The sequence below is a fragment of the Musa acuminata genome, chromosome BXJ3-4, assembly GCF_036884655.1.
Source record: "Musa acuminata AAA Group cultivar baxijiao chromosome BXJ3-4, Cavendish_Baxijiao_AAA, whole genome shotgun sequence".
Classification (NCBI taxonomy): domain Eukaryota; kingdom Viridiplantae; phylum Streptophyta; class Magnoliopsida; order Zingiberales; family Musaceae; genus Musa; species Musa acuminata.
The window spans coordinates 5,238,043-5,260,939 of record NC_088352.1 but is presented as its reverse complement, the minus strand read 5'-3'; the positions used below and the strand labels follow the sequence as shown (position 1 = coordinate 5,260,939).

The 22,897-nt window shown below is 38.2% G+C and overlaps 2 protein-coding genes across 5 annotated transcripts; both read left to right on the top strand.

The window, feature by feature from the left end:
* LOC135637156 (uncharacterized) lies at positions 1-4,198 on the top strand. 2 transcript variants are annotated; one of them, XM_065149636.1, is made up of 5 exons: positions 1-463; positions 547-888; positions 993-1,196; positions 3,431-3,664; positions 3,754-4,198. In XM_065149636.1, exons 1-5 carry the CDS (start codon positions 65-67, stop codon positions 4,069-4,071), a joined length of 1,497 nt encoding a protein of 498 aa, XP_065005708.1. In that variant the 5' UTR covers positions 1-64; the 3' UTR covers positions 4,072-4,198. The 2 variants fall into 2 exon arrangements, with proteins under 2 accessions (XP_065005708.1, XP_065005707.1); XM_065149635.1 differs by having other exon boundaries at positions 3,751-4,198.
* Positions 4,199-4,919: 721 nt separating this feature from the next.
* Positions 4,920-22,711, top strand: LOC135582257 (chloride channel protein CLC-d-like). 3 transcript variants are annotated; one of them, XM_065149632.1, is made up of 23 exons: positions 4,920-5,475; positions 5,576-5,648; positions 8,172-8,393; positions 8,471-8,517; positions 8,588-8,686; positions 12,230-12,304; positions 13,369-13,457; positions 14,531-14,671; positions 14,766-14,836; positions 14,955-15,034; positions 15,164-15,313; positions 15,458-15,517; positions 15,611-15,685; positions 17,617-17,768; positions 19,667-19,802; positions 19,873-20,004; positions 20,094-20,171; positions 20,262-20,317; positions 20,406-20,483; positions 20,567-20,723; positions 20,828-20,929; positions 21,025-21,066; positions 22,357-22,711. In XM_065149632.1, exons 1-23 carry the CDS (start codon positions 5,305-5,307, stop codon positions 22,390-22,392), a joined length of 2,322 nt encoding a protein of 773 aa, XP_065005704.1. In that variant the 5' UTR covers positions 4,920-5,304; the 3' UTR covers positions 22,393-22,711. The 3 variants fall into 3 exon arrangements, with proteins under 3 accessions (XP_065005704.1, XP_065005705.1, XP_065005703.1); XM_065149633.1 differs by having other exon boundaries at positions 22,350-22,711; XM_065149631.1 differs by having other exon boundaries at positions 21,025-21,071; positions 22,350-22,711.
* Positions 22,712-22,897: the final 186 nt, after the last annotated feature.

Here is a 22,897-nt window from a genome sequence, read left to right as displayed (position 1 = left end):
TCTTCGGCCGTCGCTTGCTTTCCGTAGCTTCACTTTCCTGAAAACCGCTTCCACTTATCGTTTCATGGCGAACACACACGGAGTTGGAGAAGGAATGGCGGCGAGGAACGGACGGTGGAAGCCGGCGCTACCGCCGGCCCCGGTGATTCTCAACCTGCCCCGACGATGGAGGCAGACGCGGGCGTCCGCTCCGCCGAAGCCGGGATTATGCCGGAATCTCGGCGATCTACTGGACGAGGAGCGCAGTGCGAGGCCACCGGAGCCGGAGCCGGCGCCGTCGTGCTCCTCGGGCGAGAGCGTGGGAGTTTCCGGGGCCGAGGATGGGTGGCGGTTCCAGGCGGAGATCCTTCGCGCCGAGTGTAACTTCTTGAGGATGGAGCGGGAGGTGGCGCAGCGGAAGCTGGAGAGGAACCGTGCTCAAATGGAAGACGCACTGAAATCCGCCATGGAGAGCCTAGTCTCGGTGTGTTCTGATTGATCTCGATTCCATGGCTTTCTATTTGACTCTTCCGATCATGCTGCTGGACATTGATGGAAACTGATCAGGGGAGGAAGAAGATCGACGGGAGCGATGGCGTAGGGGCGGCGCTAGACGAGGGGATCGAGCAGCTGAAGGAGAAGCTGGAGCAGTTCAAGTTCGGGAGCAGTGACAGCAGGAGAAGAAGAAGCTCCCGCAAGCTGCTGCGGAGGAGTTGCCGAGGGAACTTTGACCGGCGGGCGTCGGTGCTTCGACGCAAGCTGGAGAAGATGACGGAAGACACCAGCGTGAAGGACATAAAAGAGATTTCCTTGCCATCCTTGCCAAAGAAGGATCCAGAAGCTGAACAGCCAGAACAAGCTGAGAGTGCTACTCCTGATTCGAATCATGGTCGCCAGTTCCCCGACGATGTAGTAATCTTCACTTCCTTTCAGATCATACTTGATATTTACTTTTGTGACTATTCTTCATGCATCGATATGTCTGTTTTTTTTTGAACCGGGGATGAGAAAAGATGGAGAAGCTGAGGAGGAAGATGGAGGGGATGTCCAGGGGGATGTTGGAAAGGATGGAGGAGTGCAGCTACTTGCTCTCCGCCAACAACAGAAACAACAGTAGCGCCATTAGCAGCAGACACAACATTGTTGCATACAGTGAAGCAGCAGGCAACTCCTTCCTTCATCTCCGGCAGAAGCAGCAGCCCCCGCAGGAGAAGCTGGTGAGATTTCGAACCCATATCATCTGCTTTCGGACACACACAACATGCCATGGAGAATGAACTTAGATGTGCAAGTTAGAGATACATAATTGCTCTACATATTGATTATTCAAAGCAAACAAAGGTTGATCAGGCAAAGGGAATATTAGGAGAAATCCTTATGGCATGGTCATATATCCCTGTTCAGCCTAATCACTACACTAGCATTCATTTTAAGATTCATTGGCTTACCTTGTGCAGTAAATTATATTATACTTGTTGACATCTGAGGAATGGTGACAAATTCTGCTCAAGGACTGAAAGAGTCCAAAGAACAGAAAGTCACAAGAATTCTGGAAGTAAATATTTTCTACTTCCCGAAGTTCCATGGGAAGAAGTACTTTCAGAAAACAAAAACAGAAACAGCATTTACCAAATTATGGAAGCAAAAAACATCAAACTCAAGTACAATTCTTAGTTATGTTGCCCTTATGCACCAGGTATAGCTTGGCCATGTTACTAAGAGAAATGCTTGGTGGTCCTATTTATCAGGACCACTTATCACTAGTGAAAGCCATTGTTTTAAATACATTTCTCAGTAATGCTATCCATTTTATAGCCATATCTAGAATTGCTTCAATTTAAATTTTCAAAGCCATCACTCTTTCCTTATATTCCAGAACAAAGAATGTGTTGACTTTTTCAATTTTCTTTGCAGTTGACCACTTGAACTTATGAATCAAATTTAAAAACTATTCCGTAGAGCTTCAGCTTATGCCAAAACTTTCAATTCCTAACCCAAACAAGACTTAAGATGATATGACCTGATTCAACCACAGTACTCTCAAAATTGAATTATGTGATGAGTTCCAAGTGATTGATTCTGTGCTCTGTGTATGACAATCACAAGGAATCTTTCCTGTCTTGGCACAAGAACAGATGGAAACTGATACATAGAATTGTTAAGTAAATCTCTTTTTACATAATGATGGTTGATGTTGCTAATTGAAGTCTTTCATAACTTTGGGATATCTTGTTCTTATTGGAAAGAGATCACACTCTTTTTCATATACATCTCACAAATTGTGTTAGGAAAAATTACAACTCTGCCTCAGCTGTTTGTCCAATTATTATCAGACATGATATTATTGAGAAAGGCTTCTAGTGGTATGTGTTTTGTTACTTGTTTTTTAATTTTCAGGAAGCATATACTGACTTGCCCTAACTTCTGTTAGTCCTGTTTAATTTGATTGATTTTAATTTACTTCCAAATGATGTAGGGATGTAATGATGTTCATGTCTCATGTTCATCTGTTGTTCATGTCTCATGTTCCTTTCTTGTTTGGTTTGCATTAGGATTGTTTTGGTGCTTGTTTTAGAATCTTGTTAGGTCGACAACTTAAATCACTACAGTGGTCGAAGGGTCAAACTCTGGCCACTGTATCAAAAGGCCACAAGAAGAAGGTAACTGGTTTTCTCAGTAAAGTGGTGCACCTCAATGCACTGCGAATTCTTCACGCAACACTTGATGAGCAACACCAACATAATATGGTCCCCCTCACTAGTCCAATCAATCATCTTCATACAATTTACGCACAATTTGATATCCTCATCTTCCCTACCAGAAGGGTAATATTCTTGAGCTTTTTTTTCCCTCTACTTGAATGATTTGTTCCCAGTTGAAGAAGTCAGTCATATTCGGTACTGGTCTTAATGGATATCTGTGCGTGCACCAAACATCACCTGTGCGTGCACCAAACGACTTGCATGCCATCATTATTCTTTTAGTAAAAGCTTTTGTTTTAGGACCTGTGAATGCAAGGCACTCCCTGTATCTGCTATGATGACTGTTGCTCAGACTGTGTGTCCACTTCGCCATGAATGCATCCACCTGCTGCCCAAACCTTGTCCTATTTGGCAGGGAAAATTTATTAGCAATAAATATGTTGCTGATCCAAAGTTTGCCTCACTCGTCATGAGGTCATCTTGCGTAGATAATTTGGATGTGATAGACCTCTCTTTGCTTTCCAGAAACATTCAAGCAAATTTGTTCCAGGTTGATAATTTGCATGGTCGGAAGTTTGTGTGCTACAGAGTACATACTACACTAGCTTTATAACTGAGAATTATGATCAAATTTAAAGGGGAATATTGACTCTTTAAGCTGTTTTCTTGCCAGAGCATTTAGCTGTTTTTGATTCTTTGAGCATATATATAGAGGTTTCACAAGACTCAATATTGACTGGGAGTTCCAGGTTCTGTGGTTGCAGCGGGAGAAGGAGAAGATGGGTCCAGTGAGCTGCTGCAGTTGCAAGGAGGCGGTCGGGAGGATAATGCAGCAGGTGAGGGCGGAGTCGGAGCAATGGAGTCAGATGCAGGAGATGTTGGAACAAGTCAGGGTAGAGATGGAAGAGCTTCGATCTTCTAGAGACCACTGGCAGCGACGAGCAATTGTATCTGAGATCAATTTCCATTCCCAGCATACTCAAGTGAGCTTTTCTTTTCCTCTTCTATGCTTAGAAGAGTGGTCTTATGCAGATAAAGCTTGGCTGTAACTCTTACTCTTTTGATCCAGAAGCTCGAGTGGAAGCAAAGGGCACGATCATCCGAACGCAAAGTCATTGAGCTGGAGAAGCTTGTGTCGGAGTTGCAGAAAGAGCTCCAGCCATCGAAAGGCAAGCTTCTGAATCCCCCCACTGCCTCCCCCCCTCTGCACTTGGAGCTACGCACTGCAGAGTCACGAAGGGGAGCTAAAAACCAGCAGATGAGATCGCTCAACTCGTGCAAGGAGGAAATGCGTGTTCTCGTCCATCAGCCCAAGTCACACAACCATTTCACCAGACGCTCACCATTGCAGAACATCGATAACATTTTTCCCCTCGGACCGAGAAAATGAGTACGGAGTTCAGAATAATGGAGGCGTGATGGTGAAGATCTCAGCATGCGCTACTAAGCTTCGGAGAATGTTTTATCCGTAGAGGTTATACATAATAATCATGTTTTCTGTCCACCCAACTCGGTTTCGTTCCCAGTGAGGAAGAGTAAATTGCTTTTCTTTTAGTGTGTTGATTAGATTGCATGAAATCTGTACTAAGCTGCAGAAATTTCAAACTAAGCTTGGTTGACCTGACCGTGGACAACCAAGCACAGCAGACTGATCCAATCTTCTCGGAGACGTAGACATACGCAACAAATGAGAAGCTCACAAGCGTTACGTCTTTCCAGTCAGTTCCCCTTCTGCTTCGGTGACGTCATTCGCAGCCTCACCATTCATGTCCATCAGCAATCTCCACCGTCTCTTCCTTTCCTGACATCATTCCTCCTGCCCTTCCCCTCAGCCGCCTCCTGCGATGTCTCCGGCGAGACAGTGATCGCTTGGGTCTGGACGTGGGCTTGATGGGACGGACGAAGCTGCCATGAATTGGGGGAAGAGGGTGATGGGAGGATGAAGTGCAACGCTTCCAAGTGGAGTAGAAAATGACAGACATTTGGATTTGCCATCGGCGAAGGTTGATGGGGACGAGCTTGAACATGCTGTAAGCTTGGCTCAGCTGCACCGTAAAGATGGATCCAATATGCCAATGGAGGGGATTCGTGTTAAGGGCCCGCTCGTAATTTAATATAGATTGTTAAATGGGGTGTTAAGACCAATAAGTCCCCTTATACGACTCTGTGTCCTACATAAGTCACGAATCGGGGGTGTGTGACTCAGATCCAGTGCGCCTTTCCCGACGGACCCTAAGTCGCTTCTTTAGGCATCTCTGGCCGCAAATGGAGTCAAGTGGGATTCGTGGAAATCTCCGGGACGCAGTGGGAAACGGTGACTCGTGGTCGACGGTCACCAACTACAGCGACACAGACCGGAAACCTCGTTTCGCTCCTTTCCCCGGTTCATCGACGGCTCTCCTACGCTACCTCAGTTTCTTTTTCTTGTTTCCTTCTTCCTCCGGAACAAGGGATATCCTTCTCTCTTCTTACCCTTCCGCGTAGCCCTGCCACCACCAAACCCTCTCGCTTCGCGGATCGCGCCTTCAGCTCTCGCAGGGCGAGCGGAGGAGCGGTTCCGATCGCTTCGTGGGATCAGATCTATTGCGAATCGAGCGGTTCGTTTGGATCTGATCCCATCCCCATGCTGTCGAATCACCTTCAGAACGGGATCGAGACGGCGCGACTCGTATGGTCCCGCCTGCCCAGCTCCGAGGAGGGCGAGAGAACCGAGATCGAGTTACCCAGCCAGAGCCGTGGCGCTGAGAGCCTCGACTACGAGGTGATCGAGAATTACGCCTACCGGGAAGCGCAGGTTCCGTATCCCCTTGGTTTCTCGTTGTTGTGGAATTAAAGGAATTTGTGATAAATCGTCTTGTTAACACACGATCCTTGGGTTATTCTGGGTTCTGCAGGCACAGAGAGGAAAGCTCTGGGTTTCATATTATGTAGTCCTCAAATGGTTGTTCTCTTTAATCATCGGTATCGGTAAGTAACGTGGATACTGCTATGCAAATTAACTGAATTTTAATTGCCTGATTTAGCTCGATGATGCAGTTTTGGAGATCATTAGATATCCTTATGCAGCCGTGATTGTTCACTTTCTGTGTTCTGTGGACTAGAAGATTAGTCCGATTCATCATTGCATACTTGCGTCTATATTAACACATTTTCTGAAAACCAAAAGTGAAAAATGAATTGTGGGGTGGGGACTGTAGAAGGGCAGGCTTGCCCCATAGAAGATAAGAGATGAAGTTCTATCTTAACTACTAAACTATGCCTTGTATTGGTGGAGGATTGAGCGTGTAAGTAGATGCTGTCATCTTTAAGTCATCTAAAGCATTCATGAAAACCTGTTGTGACAATAGTATGTCTTCACCCCTAATTCAGAAGTGGCTGTCGTATACACAGTTGTGCTTGGGCGTACCCTCAAGTGGCTTGCACTGTCTCTGGCCCTTCCTGAGATTTTTGCCTTGTTAGTTATGTTAACACAGCAGGTTATCATATTGTGAGACAAACAGTGAGTGATGATCATAGTAGATCAGAGTTCAACCCTTGTTTTTTTCATCAGGAGCATTGTGTTTTTGTCCTGCAGTTGTCTAATCAGGACTGATTTGTTTTGGTTTTCATGCATATAGCTCGTGTAACATACTTGTGTAATGTAATGGGCCTACAAGATTCCACCCATTGCTCACAGAGCCTACCAATCGCAGCGAAGATATAACAATGGGCGTGAATGGTGTGCAGTTAATGTTGTTATTCTGGTTTTTGCTCATAAATGAAATATTGAAATAATTTTTAATAAATTTTATAATAAGTAATATAACACGCATCATAAGAAACAGAAAGATTTCATTCAGATAAAATCCATAGGACATAAAGAAACAACTTATTTCATTGTTGTACACCATTTTGACCGAATAGAATCTTTGTGTTCACTGCCATTAATCCCTCATTGATCAGTCATCTAAGATGTATTCAACTTGCCTCACATGGTCCAAACTAAGTTACTCCCAACTTCTTTAATGTTTGGTGCTGAATCTCTTGAGCTTCTCTCTAAAGATTTATCACAAATGGTGACTAGGTTAATTATCCGAGATATTATATGTTTGTTTTCTTTTTTAGTTGATGCATTTAGGAACTGGCACATGTATATGAAATGTGAAAGTCCCAAAGCCAAGGACGATTGGCTGATCTGCTACAAGCTGGTTGATCCAGTTGATTTATTTTGCTTCTTGGGTAAACCAAACATAAGGTTAGGTTACTTATGATTAACCATCTTAATACCGTGCACTTTATACATATGAGTTAAACGTTTTGGCCCAAAATATACAAACACTAGCTACAGTGTCAAAGAACACTGTATTTATTTTATGTTTGTTAAGCTTACTGCCTAGAGATAACTAGTAATATGTTCTTTCAACACTGGTCCGGTCAGGTCCCTATACTTTGTTGGCACGATAAGGCGAGCCATGGTCTCCACATGTGGTCTTCCTAGGAATTGGATGTTGTGAAGATGACATCATCAGTAGTTTTTAGGAACCTGAAGGATTAACTTTAGGAAGTTTTCTTTAAGAGAATATTAAGGAAAGAAAATAAAAGAGAGACGAATGCATAGTGATGAGGGAAAATCAAAATGGGTGTAAAGTGGGTGTCTGACAGAAAGAGAATTGTTAGAAGTGAAAAAATGATGGAAAAACATATTACTATTCTATTCTTTATTTTTTGGTCAAAAGAATGTTGTAAGAAGGATGCAACTTTATAAAACAAGGAGTAATCAATTTAATTGTCTTATAGTACCCGGATTTTTTGGAGTTATTTGGAAGTGACAAAAGCCGATGAGGTAGTTAAACTGATTTTGTTTCATAGTTTTGTGGGGTTGATCTTTACTAAGAAAACATGGTAGCTAATATCTAGTGATGTCATCAATTCATTTCGAAGACATGACTTTCTGAGATATTAGTATTCCTTGATGGGATTTATCTAGATATTTGGAATAACAAGTATTATGTTCTTCAAAAGAAGATAAATTATACAGCTATCTTTTGTGGCATTCCTCGTTCAGAGTTTACCTTTTGACGATAAACACATTTACTTTGTCTAGATAAAGGAGTGGGTCGTTACATGATATGAAGCATGTTCAACTCCAAACCACTAAATAATTATTGAATGTGTCAAATGGAATATGTTAAGATTGATAGTCCGAGACATGTTTGAGAATCTGAACAGTGTCTTTTTGACTTTTCTATTATACTTTTCTGGAGAACAAATACTATATTTATCACATGCAATTGTGGATTCTCAATTTTGTTTCCTTATGGTTTTTCTCATTTACTTTCTTCTCTTTGAGGGACTTCATCTACAGCATTCAGTTGCTTTTGCTGAATTTTTTTGTGGCCAGCTTTTCCAAATATACTTGACACTGGCTCATTGTCTTCCTTTATATTTCTTGATTTTTCCTTGTGGCAGTGTCATTAATTTAGTCAAATAACTATTATCTTTTATTCTCAGGTACTGGTTTGGCTGCTGTGTTCATTAATCTGGCTGTCGAAAACTTCTCAGGCTGGAAATATGCTGCAACTTTCTCTATAATACAGCACTCATATTTTGTGGGTTTCTTGGTGTACATATTATTCAATTTGGGTCTGGTCTTTTCTTCCGTCTATATTGTAACAAAGTTTGCACCAGCTGCAGCAGGATCTGGTATACCTGAGATTAAGGGTTACTTGAATGGTAAGCATTACCTAACTTTCAAATTGGTGTGTGTCTTCTTTTGATGGTCGATGTTGTACCAACTGAAATATATGCAGGAGTGGACACACCTGGAATCCTTCTTTTTAGAACATTGATTGGGAAGGTTTGTTTTGGATTTGCATATTTCTTGTCTGCTGTTTTCAGTGAGGTATTATTGAAGTTTTTACCTCTAGGTTTTTGGAAGCATTGGCTCTGTTGGTGGTGGGCTTGCTCTGGGTAAAGAAGGACCCCTTGTGCATACTGGTGCTTGTATTGCGTCTCTTCTTGGACAGGTACAGGGTTGCTACTTTAAAGGCTAATTTTATTAACTTGTTTTGTTAATATCAAATATTAATTTTTTTATTAATATCAAATATTAACTTGTTTTATTAACCTTTTGAAGTTTTACTTAAAATAACTTTCCTAGTCTACTCATTTTGTTTAGAAAATTGTATTGTAAATTGTTGCATATTGATTACATAAATTGCATCCTTCCTTGAACCTAAACTTTTATGTTTATGAAAACATGATGCATATGGTTACCAGAAATGAAGCTCATAAAGGTACCTTACTGGAGCTGTGGCATTTTTGCTTTACAATTACCAATAAACATACATAGGCAAAGTTATGGTTGAGGCAGCAAGCACATATTCTGATGATCTTAAGTGGGCTGATGGTTCCCTTTTTGGTTGATGCTGATCACTAGGAGGCTAGGATCAGTCATGTCCTGAGAAAAAGGGCTAATATCAGTGAAAAAGATTGAGATTTGGCAGGACAGTGTGTGCAAATGATGTCTAAACCTCCACTATAGATCACCTTGATGGGAAGTGGCCAGATAACAGTGGGATCTAGTAGGTAATGAGGCAATGAGGTCAGGAAGGCAAGTGCAGATGATTGAGGCATTGAGCTGGGAACTTGCATGGACACAAGGAATAGAGGGGGAGAAAAAAGATATTTGTTTATAGCTTACATTGGTCAAAGCTATAGCATCAGGGTGGTATGTAGTTGAATTGACCAAAACAAAATTGTTTGGTTTTGAACTGTATGTTTTAGCTGGTATTGAAATCTTTCATGAAAGTATAAGTCCTTTTGTAACAGAAAAACACATTGACAAATGGGATAATATTTGTTTTTGGATCAAGATACAGCAAAGACAATAGAAAGGATGAACAAGTCGGCTTGACCTTTTCTGAGTTGGTGTTACTTTTACCACATTTCTCTAATGATAAGCATGTATGCGCACTCCATGGTAGGAACATCTAATGGTTGCAAAGTTTGGCACGAGCTGTTGTCAGCCAGTATAACCAATCATGTAGCTAAGGGTGTATTAGTAAGCCCTAGGAGGACATGAAACACTAGATTGGTACTTGCACTATGGTATACTTCAGTTATATGGCTCGGTATGACAATCTATGACACATGCAAATTGCAGGAGAATGGGCACCTGACAAGGGAAAAGATATCATTTAGAGTTTTAGACTACTTCACCTGGCAAGTAAAACCCCTACCATTTGTCAAACCAGTAGAAACCATGCAAATCTATAACTTGCGATATCCTTAAAACAAAACTTCTCATGAGGAAGAAGCAATTTTTTGTCAGAAAAGTACAATTTCTGAAAGGCGGAGCAGCATTGCAGGAGTTATTGTGATCAATTATTTTATGGATAATGAGAAGAAATGTTCGAGGTAGAATTTGGTATATATGTTAATAATTCCATTCGACACGGTGGTTGTTTTAGCATCTTAATTGAGGTACCATCTTTTTGATTCTTTCTGAGGTTTAAAGAACTCTTTGTAGTGCAGTTTATAGACACGAAAGGAGCTTGAAATAGTTAGTTTATTGAAGTGAACTTGATACATGTGTTTTACAAACTTAGAGAGGTTGGTAGCTTGATCAATTAAGATTTTTACCTAGACATGGGAGCTAAATTCCAGTGTGAAATATTTGGGTCAGTGGAAAAAAGCCTATGGCGAAACCATAAGAGCCTGCAAAGGGAAGCAAAGAACTAATTGGATATTCAAGATGATTATGAGATCAACCTACTTTTGGTAGGTATAGAGAGCATGATGACTTTGTCATTTTGGCTTTTACATTGCCATTGGTTTGAATGAAAGAACATCTTCATTTCGATTAATTAATTATATGTTTCAAGGTGATTTTTTTGAGACAATACTTGTCCAATATTGAGAACAGTGTATGATATAATTTGGTTCTCGTGGAACTTGAGTGAGATCTTCATTTTTCTTATTCTATTCTTAGATTGAACATAAGTAAGCAATTAAATGGGGTTTCTAAATTGCTCCTGTCTAATAGAAGCATGAAAACAGACATAATAATATGTTTGGGAATAACATTTCTGTTTCTTATTGTAGGAATTTGACTATGTTTTTCTCTACAAACTTCTGAAAATGAAGACATTTCTGTTCTCAAAAGTTTCAGACAAGAATGGCAACCATGACATGCCTTTCACAATTGTCATCTTCTGCTCTCATGTTGATGTTCTGTTTGAATTATGCTATTTTACTTACAAAAAAATTCATGTTGCAATCTGTCCAACTAGAGGGAGTTGTACCCATCTTTGCAGTCAGTCACTACAAGTGAATGAGAAAATACATATAGGTATGTGTGGAAAATCTTATGCTTTGTCATGTTGCTGCGTAGGCAGCCCAAGCACTAATGTGGGTCTTAATGCCAACATAAGGAACATGAGAAAACATAATGGAAGCTTTTTTATTCATTTTAACATTGCATAGGTAAGTGCTCTTCAATATTTTAAGGGTATACATATCAATCTTAATTTAAAGGTATACTAGATGCAATAGTTTTAGGTTGGTTGTAACTTGTAACTTATGACAAGAGGTAATGTTATCAGTAACTATGTGCTGAAGTGGATTCAGTGAATAATTCAGCCTGATGTATGCAAGTTAACTTAAAAACTTTAACATATTTAGGCTGTAAATGAAGGCGCGATACAACATACTTGCGTTAAATTTGACTTTTCAAGTTCATCATATTCTTTAGCCTTGTTTGTCACAGCTACTCTTGAATCCCTTCCTGTTAGCTATTGTGACTTTAAAAGTTTAAACTTCCAGCAATAGCTTATTTTATACCCAACAATAGTGCCAAAAAATTAAATTTGAATAACTATTAGGAGTTTTGATCTTATTTTAGTTTGTTGGAGTAAAATACATTTATTTACTTTGTATTAATCTATTGACCAACTTTTGCTTTTCCTGGCTGTAGGTTGTGTGATTATTTATATGTCTGTACTTAAGTAAAATTGGTGGATATATGTCGTATTTACTGTTATTTTGGTCTCTTTATTTTATTAATACTTGAAAATTCGATCAACTTATTTGTGATCCTCGTAAAACATCTAGGCATTTAAGGACTTCAGTACCTAGGAACACTTGGTTGCCTTGTCAACCTTGATTGGGACTACTTATGCATTCTGTGATAGCAGTAGTTTTTGTTATCTATGTATTTATAATTGTTGATTTATGCATGTCTTCAATGTTGAAACCTTTTCACCAACGTTTGTATTTCAGTATAATGACATGCAATCATGAAAAGATTGATCTCATTGCATAAGGGCATCTGATCAACCTCTGTAACCTACCAAAATTTGACTTTAACAGTTCAAATTCAACTTTCTATCCTGTGATTTTCCTGTTATGCTTTATCTGAAAACTTCAATTTGAGTAGATTCTCGACTGATCTCTGCCTCCATTATATCATTATTCCATGCAACTTGATCTCCATATATTAACAACATTATCACCATTTATGAGACTATTTAATCATCTTAATTTCATTCTCTTTTGAATTTCTGTAGGGTGGATCCAAAAGATACCACTTAAGTTCCAAGTGGGTACGTGTCTTTGAGAGTGACCGTGATCGGCGTGATCTTGTACGTTGCCTATGTTCTCTGTCAGCTATACTATGTGTTAATGGGATACATTGTACTCCATATTTGCATTCTTATGTTGCTAGTACCTAGTACCTTTATAGCTTGATTGATTCAAAATTTTCATGTTTTAATCATTTTGTTTTATTAATAGTTTCTGCATTATACACACACATATATGTATATATATATTTGTATACACAGTCATATATATATGTATTTATATATTTATATACACACACATTAAACTCATATGTACACATTGGTTTATGTATTGCACTTCAAACTCACATACACAAACACACCTACATATGTAAGAAAACAGAAGGGGAGATCCATCACACGTATAGAATTACCACGACCATACACATGGCTGCCACCGTCATAGGGAGTCAAAACAAAGACCTCTTCAATTTGAAGAAAGAGATCAACCATTAGGATAGGACCCAGTTGTGTTTATGTTATATTATATATTAAATATAGGTGTTCTTTGGCCCAAGAAAATTCCAAATCTAACTGGAAGTCAAAAGAAAAAGAAATCTCATGAAGCCATGTTGTCACAGAAATGTTCAACCATCTCATCTGCTGTATATAAGTGTTTGATATTGACAATATTCATTTTTGTTTCCTTTCTTAAAATCTCTTTACTATATATAATTACCTACAGTTATTCCTTTATTGTTGTACTATGTTGACCTTAGCTCGCATTGGTTTCATCCTGTTTTTACATATGACATAGAATTTCAGTTGCTTTCTGTGTGTTCTTCAACTTTGTTTAGCATGGGAATGTTATATATTGGAATCAAGATGTAATAAAAAACTAAATGCCCATCATTTCAAAGGCAGGGTGTTTGGTGGCTGAAACATGTACACTCTTGTCCTCATTTGTGGTGAGATGCTATGAGTCATCTGAACCATAATCTAGTGTTGCAGTGAAGCAACCTGACTGCTGGACTAGGGTTGCAGTGAAGCAACCTGTCTAATTGTTTATCATTTGCAAGTTTGGTTCATCTAGATTACATTTCTTTTTGCAATAGGTTTATGACTTTTGCTAAATTTTTTAAAAGGTGACCTGCGGATGTGCAGCTGGGGTTGCTGCTGCTTTTCGAGCTCCAGTTGGTGGTGTACTCTTTGCCCTGGAAGAAGTTACATCATGGTGATTAAGCTAATGTCTTTCTTATTATCTATTAGTTTAATGCTAATGGCTATTCTTTTCTTCTTTGCCACAGTTATGTGGATGTACAGTATTCTATTTCTATGATAGAAACAATCCAACTTTTAATGATCAGTCTGATTTTTGTTTCTTTACAATTTGACCTATAAATATTTTTACAATGTAACTTTGCTCTGTAATGTATACGAATGACTTTTGAGTCAGATGCAATTACTTGTGGATGCATACCATAGTCACTTAGAACGAGTACGAACTTAAGATTCCTACGAGGGGTTGAGCACTGTGAAAATGTGGACTGAACAAAAGTCTTGCCTGAATTATAGTGTAGGTTAGATGTTGGCTATATCTGAAATACAGCATCAAAGCAAATATCATAATATAGCTATGTGCAGACCAATTGTCATTTGAAGAAGTCATTTTATTGGAATTTTTTAATAAAAGTTTGTAATGTGTAAAATTGGCACAATGGTGAGTTTGCTCCCCTGGGACCTCAGCAAACACATTTGGATCACTGAAATAGCTATTTGTTTGCATAGGTAAGGCTACATACATTAACCCTAAACTCCACATTCATGAAGAACTTGTGCACTAGGTCACCTTTTTAAAGTTCTACGATTGAATAAAAGACTTTTGATTTCTACACTTTAATTTTAGTTTTTATTATTGCATGGATGCACATATCGAATTGTTAGATTCTTATATTACTTGAGACTTTCAAATGCACAGGAATACAGAGTTGTCATAGTGGTGTCAACATCAATTTTAAGTTTCGGTGCTTATAGACGAACGTTCAAGATAAAATTGGCTGTTGATTCTCTCTCTCTCTCTCTCTCTCGCTCTAACCTCAGGTAGATACCTGAACAAAGTTTATTAAGAAATGGACACATATTCATATAGTTTATCAATTAATGGTAGTTTATATCTTTGTTTGGTGAGTTCTATTTAAATCAATATGAAATTCTGTTTTGTTTCATTGTTCATTACTGAGGGGCTTTCCTTTCTGTTGTAAGCAATTATACATATATTATGTTTCCTGGTCTTATTTTCCCCTAAAGGTGGAGAAGCCAGCTTATGTGGAGAGTGTTCTTTACATCTGCTGTTGTGGCTGTGGTGGTAAGATCTGCAATGAACTGGTGCAAGAGTGGGAAATGTGGACATTTTGGTTCTGGTGGCTTCATTATCTGGGACATATCAGGGTTAGCATTCTATCTATTGGCCACTGCCACTTTCTGCTCACAGAACTCTTGATGTGGACTGAACCCTGAATTCTGATAAATGCTTGTTCTGAAGTGGTCAAGAAGACTACTCTTTTCAGGAATTACTGCCTATGGCAATTATTGGGGTTATTGGTGGTCTTCTTGGTGCGTTTTCAATAGCCTTGGATCTCCCAAACTACATTTCTATTTTTTGTATAGCATATCCAGTTGCAGTAATTGGTTCTATGCTCAAACTACCCTTCCACGTTTTTTAATTCTACAGGAGCATTGTTTAATCAGCTTACTCTTTTTATAACAAGTTGGCGACGAAAATATTTGCATAAGAAGGGAAATAGAATCAAGGTAGATTACAGGTTCATGTTGATATTGGCATTTGGCTATAACATTTCTTCTGGAATCTCTACTGCTCCAATGCAAAGTTAAGCTCATGTTTGTGAGCTTGATGTTAAAATGTTATGCTCATTGTCACAGATTTTGGAAGTTTGCATTATATCCCTGGTAACCTCAGTTATTTCATTTGGATTGCCACTTCTGAGAAGATGCAGTGCATGCCCTGATTCGGAGATGAGTCCTGGTATTGAATGCCCTCGTCCACCTGGGACAGATGGAAACTTTGTGAATGTGAGATTTCTATCACATTTCTTTTATTTTTTCTATTATAATATAAAGTACCATTACCATATTGTAGTCTGGCCTCTCAATTCTGGTAAGTATTTCTTTTTATCTGTTGTATCTATAAACTTCATTCCACTATTGAACATGCAGTTTTACTGTGCTAAGGATAGTGAATATAATGATCTGGCGACAATTTTCTTCAATACACAGGTGATGTTAGCAGAATACAACAATTCTTATTATATAAAGCACTTTTATGGAAGCTGATTTCTTGTCTTTGACATCATGACATTTCTGCTGCAGGATGATGCAATACGCAATTTATTTAGTGCAAAAACGTTCCACGAGTACAGTGCTCAAAGCCTTGTCATTTTTTTGGTATTGTATTTTATCACATTATTCAGTCTGATTTATGACATTGTATAAATAAATTGTATCACATTATTCATTCAATGACTAATATCTTTAGCCTCTTTTTTGTATACATTTTAGATTTTGAAAATAAATAACATAATTTCCTTGGTTGTCACCTAATAATGCAACCTTTTGTTTTCCTAGAATCAATTTGTTGTATTCCATACTAGTTTTTACCTTTCAGGAAAGGTAATTTGATGCAGTCTGGAGTTATCTAGAGTTATATTAGGTATCATTAGATATTACATTAACAGAATTACTGTGGTTAAGACTATTGTGATCTATGGACTCTCATCTTTAACCATACCAGCTAATCTTAATTTTACTCTAAAGCTGAACTTAATTATCTTAAACCCATATAAAACACAAATCAAACTGAAAATAGAAAATCATGGTAATACAACACTTTATGAACAGGTAATTTAGACCCTAATCTAGCAAATCAGACTTCTCTTTACCTACTAAAAAATAAGGCCTAAAATACAAAAAGAATAAAAGGGAACGTAATTGTAGACCTGACATGACTAAATCTTGACCTAAGTTAAGTACTGTTGGAGTAGATTGAAAACCCGGCTACATCACAATGGCTGTGCATATAAAATTTCTATGGAGAAGTCTTAATAATTTAATATAGACCTGATTTTATTAGCAAGACAGAACCATACAGGTTTTGTACAGTCTTAATTTTGGTAGTCTGGGCTAATGGAGTCTATGGACAATCTAGAACAGACTCTCAAACTATGCCCCTTTACAATGGGTCAATTTGTGTATTCACGCCCTACAAGTCTGCATGCATGGCTCCAAAAACCAAATTCATTTGCACCAGTACCCTACTGTCATAGTTTGTCCATTAACAAAGTATTTTTCTAACTAAACCAAGGTTACACGAAATCCAAGCAACAAACCTATCTTGTAACCCCTCATTTTATCGATGTAACCATTGTTACAGGGATTCAATCTTAGGACATTAGTGCAATTTTATCCTTGTCATCCATTCTTCCTCTTTTTCATCCTCGCCATATGAGAATCTTGCAAGATAAGCACATATGTACTTTGTCACTTTGCATGACCTCAGACATCTTAAAATTGTCAGTATATCTATTATCCACAAAATAGCTGATGTAAATAAATTCGGTTTTCTTGAGTTTATATGCAAATTGATGAGTTGGAGAAGCAAATATGCAATTAACACGGTATATATAACCCTTCTTAATTATTACACTTAAGTGATACCAATATTCGAGTTCCATTTGTCTGATTTCAGTTATTTTCTTTCAGTGTGGATTTGTTGCTTCCTTTTTAAATTTTCCTCCTGTCTGTTGACTTGACATTTTAAAATTTAAAATAATTTTTTCAGGTTAGAAAAATGAATAAGTTTGATTAGTCTACATTTCCCCACAACAACTGCTCATTGTATATATGATTGTCAATCAACTGTTTCCATTTACTCTTAATTTCTTGTTGCCTTACAACATTGTCTGCACCAAAGCTAACTAGTTCTTGGTCCTGATACTCGTGATTTTCCATTACGCTCTATGTTTCTCGTCTGTATTTTACAAATGTTGTCATCCCATAGAAAGAAACATCAACTTGTATTTACATTATTCTTTTTTATTTGATCATTTATTTAAGTGAATTGTTTGGTTTAAACTAAAATGTTTAGTTTAGTCTTTACTTGTAACATGAATGTCATATGTTCGTTTGAGAAGACCCACCTTTTTGGGGTAGGAGCCTACTTGTTGAAGAATTTAATCTGGTGTTGTTATCCTTGGTTAAATGGATGTTGTGTGGTTTATACTATTCTTCTGGTGTGACTTCTTATCCACAACCTATTCTCGACAGAATTGCACATCTTATGCATATTTGCTTGTTTCTTATACTACTGCTATTTTCAGGTAATGTTTTATTCCTTAGCAGTGGTGACATTTGGGACTGCTGTTCCGGCTGGCCAATTTGTCCCTGGAATAATGATTGGATCAACTTATGGACGTCTTGTTGGAATGCTTGTGGTGAAATTTTACAGAAAGCTTAATGTTGAGGAGGGAACGTAAGTTCTGCATCTTTTCAGTTTTTCTTATCATTTATTTTCCTCCATTTCAAGAACATTTCTTTTTCAAAAGCTTCTCCATTTGAGATTTTGATGGCAAATATTTTTTCATTGAAAGTACTATATATGTCATTGTGATGTAGACAAAGCCCTAGAAAGGACCAATACATGTAATAGAGATGAGACCTGAAAACAATATGGAAGATTTGATGCAGAAACTAGCAAGAAGAGAACAGAAAGGTTTCCTAGTCTATTGATAAAGACAATGTGGGGAGATCCTCGAGCTCAAGGAAAACATATAATAAATAAATGAAGAAAAACATGAGGATCCATTTTCATTAATCTCGAAAAATAAAAATATAGTGAAAACTTTTCCTTAATATTTTTGACAGTCATAAACTTCCCTGATATTTTGTTCATTTTTCTCTCCTTTTTTTTGCTATTTCTAGCAAGAATATACATTCAAGACCCTTCCATGTGACAAAAGGGTAAGAGTGTGCTTTTTCTTGGCTCACTCTGGCTTCCATTGATGCTCCAACTTTGATCCACTTAGCTGATGCCGATGTGGATAAGTTATATGCACATAAACTATTTAATGAAACAGTGGGTATTCATTATTTGATCTTAGCCCTCTTCAAATAATATTCCAAATTTTGCTAGATACTTTAGAATTTTTAGACATGAAAAAGGAATCAATGTAGGCTAGTGATGCAGCACATCTGTCCTAGTACTTGGTTCCCTAAATTTTCATAGTTTGCTAAGACCAATAAGTAAAATTAATGTGAGATTTTATTATTCGCTTAGGTGCTATAACATCCTAGTTGACCCCACATTGAATGTGAGCTTAGAATTAAATCAATTTGTGTGAGATTTTATTATTCACTTAGTTGCTATAACGTCCCAGTTGACCCCACTTAAACAGTTTAGGTTAGTGGTTTAAGCCTATCAATTTAACAAGTTAGTTATCTCATCTGGTTAGATTGTGACAAATGATATCAGAGTGAATCTAATATTGGATATGGTCAAAGGTTTAAGTAGGAAAAAACTATTCGTGAATGGGGCTTGGGACACATTGTGATATGGAGTCACATATCAGCTTTATTCTGGCTTACAAATTATGCTTTGATGAGGATATCAAGCCTTAAAAGGGGAAGATTGAAATATCCTTGTTTAGTCCCACATCTGGTATGGGAGAAGAATTGAGTCAATTTGTACAGCTAGATAGGTTACTACTATGCCACTCCTCAGCTCATTTCTAGCTTGTGAACTATGCTTTGATGAGGATATCAAATTTTAAATTGGAAAATTATAACACTCTTATTTGATCATTGGATGTAGGAGGAGATTTGAGATAATTTATAAGGATAGGTGGGTCTACTACTACGAACTAGGCCTGGTTAAGGCTAAGTTAATGGACTAGTCATCCCATCGAACTGGGTCATTACAGTTGTCCACATGATGGTATTGATTATGAGATACATTTGATCCTCAAGATTTATGGATCTTATTGCAGTCAAACTCTCAGGTGTCTGGTTCAACTATGCAATTTTTCTGAGTTTTTCTAAAGCATTTATTTACTTGATTTTGATAATCTCCAAGCATGGGAAAAGTATTGGATTTTCATACTAATTTTTGACCAGAACCACCTAGGAAATCATTGGCCTTGTTCTCTGCAGTTTAATAGTTGGACATTTCTGATTATGAATCAACAGTTGTTGATCATCAGGTCTCTCCAGTGAACTTCAACAATGTTTATTCCTTTACAAGCTTGAATAGGATGGTCCAAGCCATGATTGTTGCACTCTCAACAATTTATTAATCAATTGCTTCAATGCATCCACATAATTGTTTATGTACTTTTTTCCCTCTTCGCTCTTGATATTTGGCTCCTTTTTCAGGTACGCTCTACTTGGTGCTGCTTCATTTCTTGGCGGTTCTATGCGAATGACCGTTTCTTTATGTGTGATTATGGTTGAAATCACAAATAACTTGAAGCTGTTACCCCTTATCATGCTTGTTCTTCTAATATCAAAGGTATATGGGTAATGTTATTCTTAATTAAGCATATTGAATTTAGTGATGGTACTGATATTTTTTCTCCCAGGCTGTTGGTGATTTTTTTAATAAAGGTCTATATGAAGAGCAAGCCCAATTGAGAGGCATTCCTCTGCTTGAATCGAGGCCAAAACTTTATATGCGTAACATGACAGCCAAGGAGGCAAGCAAGAATCAAAAGGTTCTACTTGTCATTAGGCTTAAGAAAAATATAGCCACAGGCTTTTATTTAGCTTTTTATTTGACATATGACTTCCCTTATGATGAAAGGTCGTATCCTTCCCTCGTGTTGTTAAAGTTGGGAACATTGTCTCTGTGTTACGTGGCAACAAGCACAATGGCTACCCTGTGAGTCAGAACTCTAGTAAATTGTGTTATTCTGAACTAAGTTTGCTTGTTATTATGTTATTGCAGTTCATTTTATATGGTTTTATCCAGGTAGTAGATCAGGGGCAGAATGGAGAGACACTCGTCATTGGTCTCATTCTTCGCAGGTATATCATGCATCAGTCATGGGCAAACTTCATGAAAAAACTGCTTAAATAGTGTGGCTCAGTTGATGTATATCTCTTGATTTTCCAGTCATTTATTAGTACTACTACAGTCCAAGATGGATTTTCAAAACAGTCCTTTTCCTTGCGATATGAGGGGAATCAACAGGCATGTACTTTTTTTTAACCTCTACTTCAGATGCTTTGGCTACTTTGCAATAAAATGATGGTTTACTTCTTTTCCTTTTGTAGACACAACTTCAGTGATTTTGTCAAACCTGTCTCAAGTAAAGGAATGTCTATTGAGGAAATTCATCTGACTGAGGATGAACTTGAGCTCTACTTAGATCTTGCCCCTTTTCTAAACCCTTCTCCCTATATTGTGCCAGAGGATATGTCTTTGGCAAAGGTAAATGAAATTTGCTTCAGTTCATTTTGGAAGGAGATTAGCTTCTTATTCATATATCATCTTTGGTGATTAGCTTGTTATATGATATATCTTACCTATGACAGGTGTACAATCTTTTCCGGCAGTTAGGACTGAGGCATATATTTGTCATTCCTCGTCCTTCCCGTGTTATAGGTTTAATTACCAGGAAGGATTTATTACTTGAGGTAGTCAGCTGAAAGATTTTGTTATTTGTGAGAACACTTGCTATTTGTATCTATATCTAGAACACGTTTTTAAAACTTCCCGTGTTGAATTGCAGGAAAGTGATCATTCAGCAACGACGGAACTTCAATCAACTAGTGTAAGGTCTTGACGTGGCTTCACCTTAGTTGATTCATGCTTCAAAATTTTGGTTTCCCATTTTTTTGCCTCAAGTTTTGACTGTAATGTTTTGTTATCAATCAAGAATCACTAAGTTACTGCTATCCTATGAAGCACAAATATGGATACCGGATAAGATATGAGATAAGGCAGGCTCAAACTTTTGAGTTTTTGGAGAAGTAGGCACAGTATGTCTACAGCCTTGAAATGTAATATGAATTGGGCCAGACTGGCTTAGGACAGACTCCTCTGTTGAGGCTGCCAAAGGAAGTAGTGGAAGAGGGATGGTTGAGAGGAGGTAGTGACCAAAGGAGGTGAAGGGGAGGTTGGGGTGGGTTGTTCCGAGGAGAAGGATGAAGTGGTGATGGCAGCATCTAGGAAAGGGAGGTTGGGAGGAGGTGGAGGTAGGGTTGATTGAGAGGAAGACGATGATAGGACACTCATGACAGTCAATTGAGGTGAGGGGGAGCCGAAAGAGGGAGATGAGTTCGTGAGAGGGGGGAAGGCCAAGCCAGGTAGCTGAGGTTACATCCATGCCTAGCCAGAGTCATACTGGGCTCTTTTAGCTAATGTGCTCACACCAACATGACCTTGGATTTGGGCCAAACTGGACCACATGGTCTTGGATTCTGGGAAAGTGCGTATGTGCTCGTGCCAACCTAGCTTTGGATTTGATCATCCTGTCATGGCATACGCACCACAAAAGCTACACCTTCATGGGCCCAGACTAGAGTCCATCATGGTATTTGTACATTGATACTAGGTCAAAGCTAAATTATGGAGGATAGCCTAAACATGATAGGCTTAGAGAACCTGGGAAGAGTTAGTGAAAAGAGGGGATTTAAGTAAGATAAATTTTCAGATATATCCTAGCAAATATATTTATCTTAATAATATATCTTTTTCGGATAAACTTGTCATATGATTTAGTTTTGGTGTAAAAACCAATCATAAATCTTGTGTTGTATGAAAGCAAAGAACACTTGGAAACATTCTTTTGGCTTCTATATGATCATTGTATTTCATGCCATGTTAATCCTCAGCATTGCTTTCCAAGCATCAACCATTTTATCTGATCGACAACTTCGTGCATCGACCTGCTATTATTGAAAATCCAAGGCGGATTAACATATGTCGTGTTATCCTTGCAACCAAATATGGTCACGAGGAAAATTGGAATTATAGGCAGAAATTTTAGGTTTTTGATATCATATAGCCTTTTGCTTGTATATGCTAAGAAATGTTTTTTTTGTTGCTTTGTAGATCTCAGCATCCTCTTCTTGATAGTCTTCTCAACCAAGAATAAAAGCTTTTACGGTTTACAGACTCTCTTTGTTTGCATAACACATGCTACCTTCACGCAGAGGAGCACAATATACCGGTTAACTCTGAATTTGTAATACTTTACGTCGATATTTTGGTCTCTCGTTGCATCTTTCTTTACTTTAGGGAGTGATGGTCGCTGCAGTTGGCTGCGGCCATCCGATTGCCGAGAACAAATGTAGGCTTCTATAAGCTAGAGGTTTATATTATTTGATTCTTACTGCGAGGTAAAGGGTTCTAAAATTCTGCATTGTATGTAGAACACGTTGCCCAATATTTTTGTTCACTCGATGCTGTTGCCATGAGCCTTTTGTTTTCTGAAAAGAATGATCTATTAATTACTGAAGCTCGGTAACAAAAAGGTCAGGCAAATTTCCAGCAGCAATACTGCTTGTAGGTTTGAACCTCACTGGTTGCCATAAGCATTTAGATGTTACCACTACGTATTCTTTTGATGTCAGCCGTGCCCGCCATCCACAATGCTGACG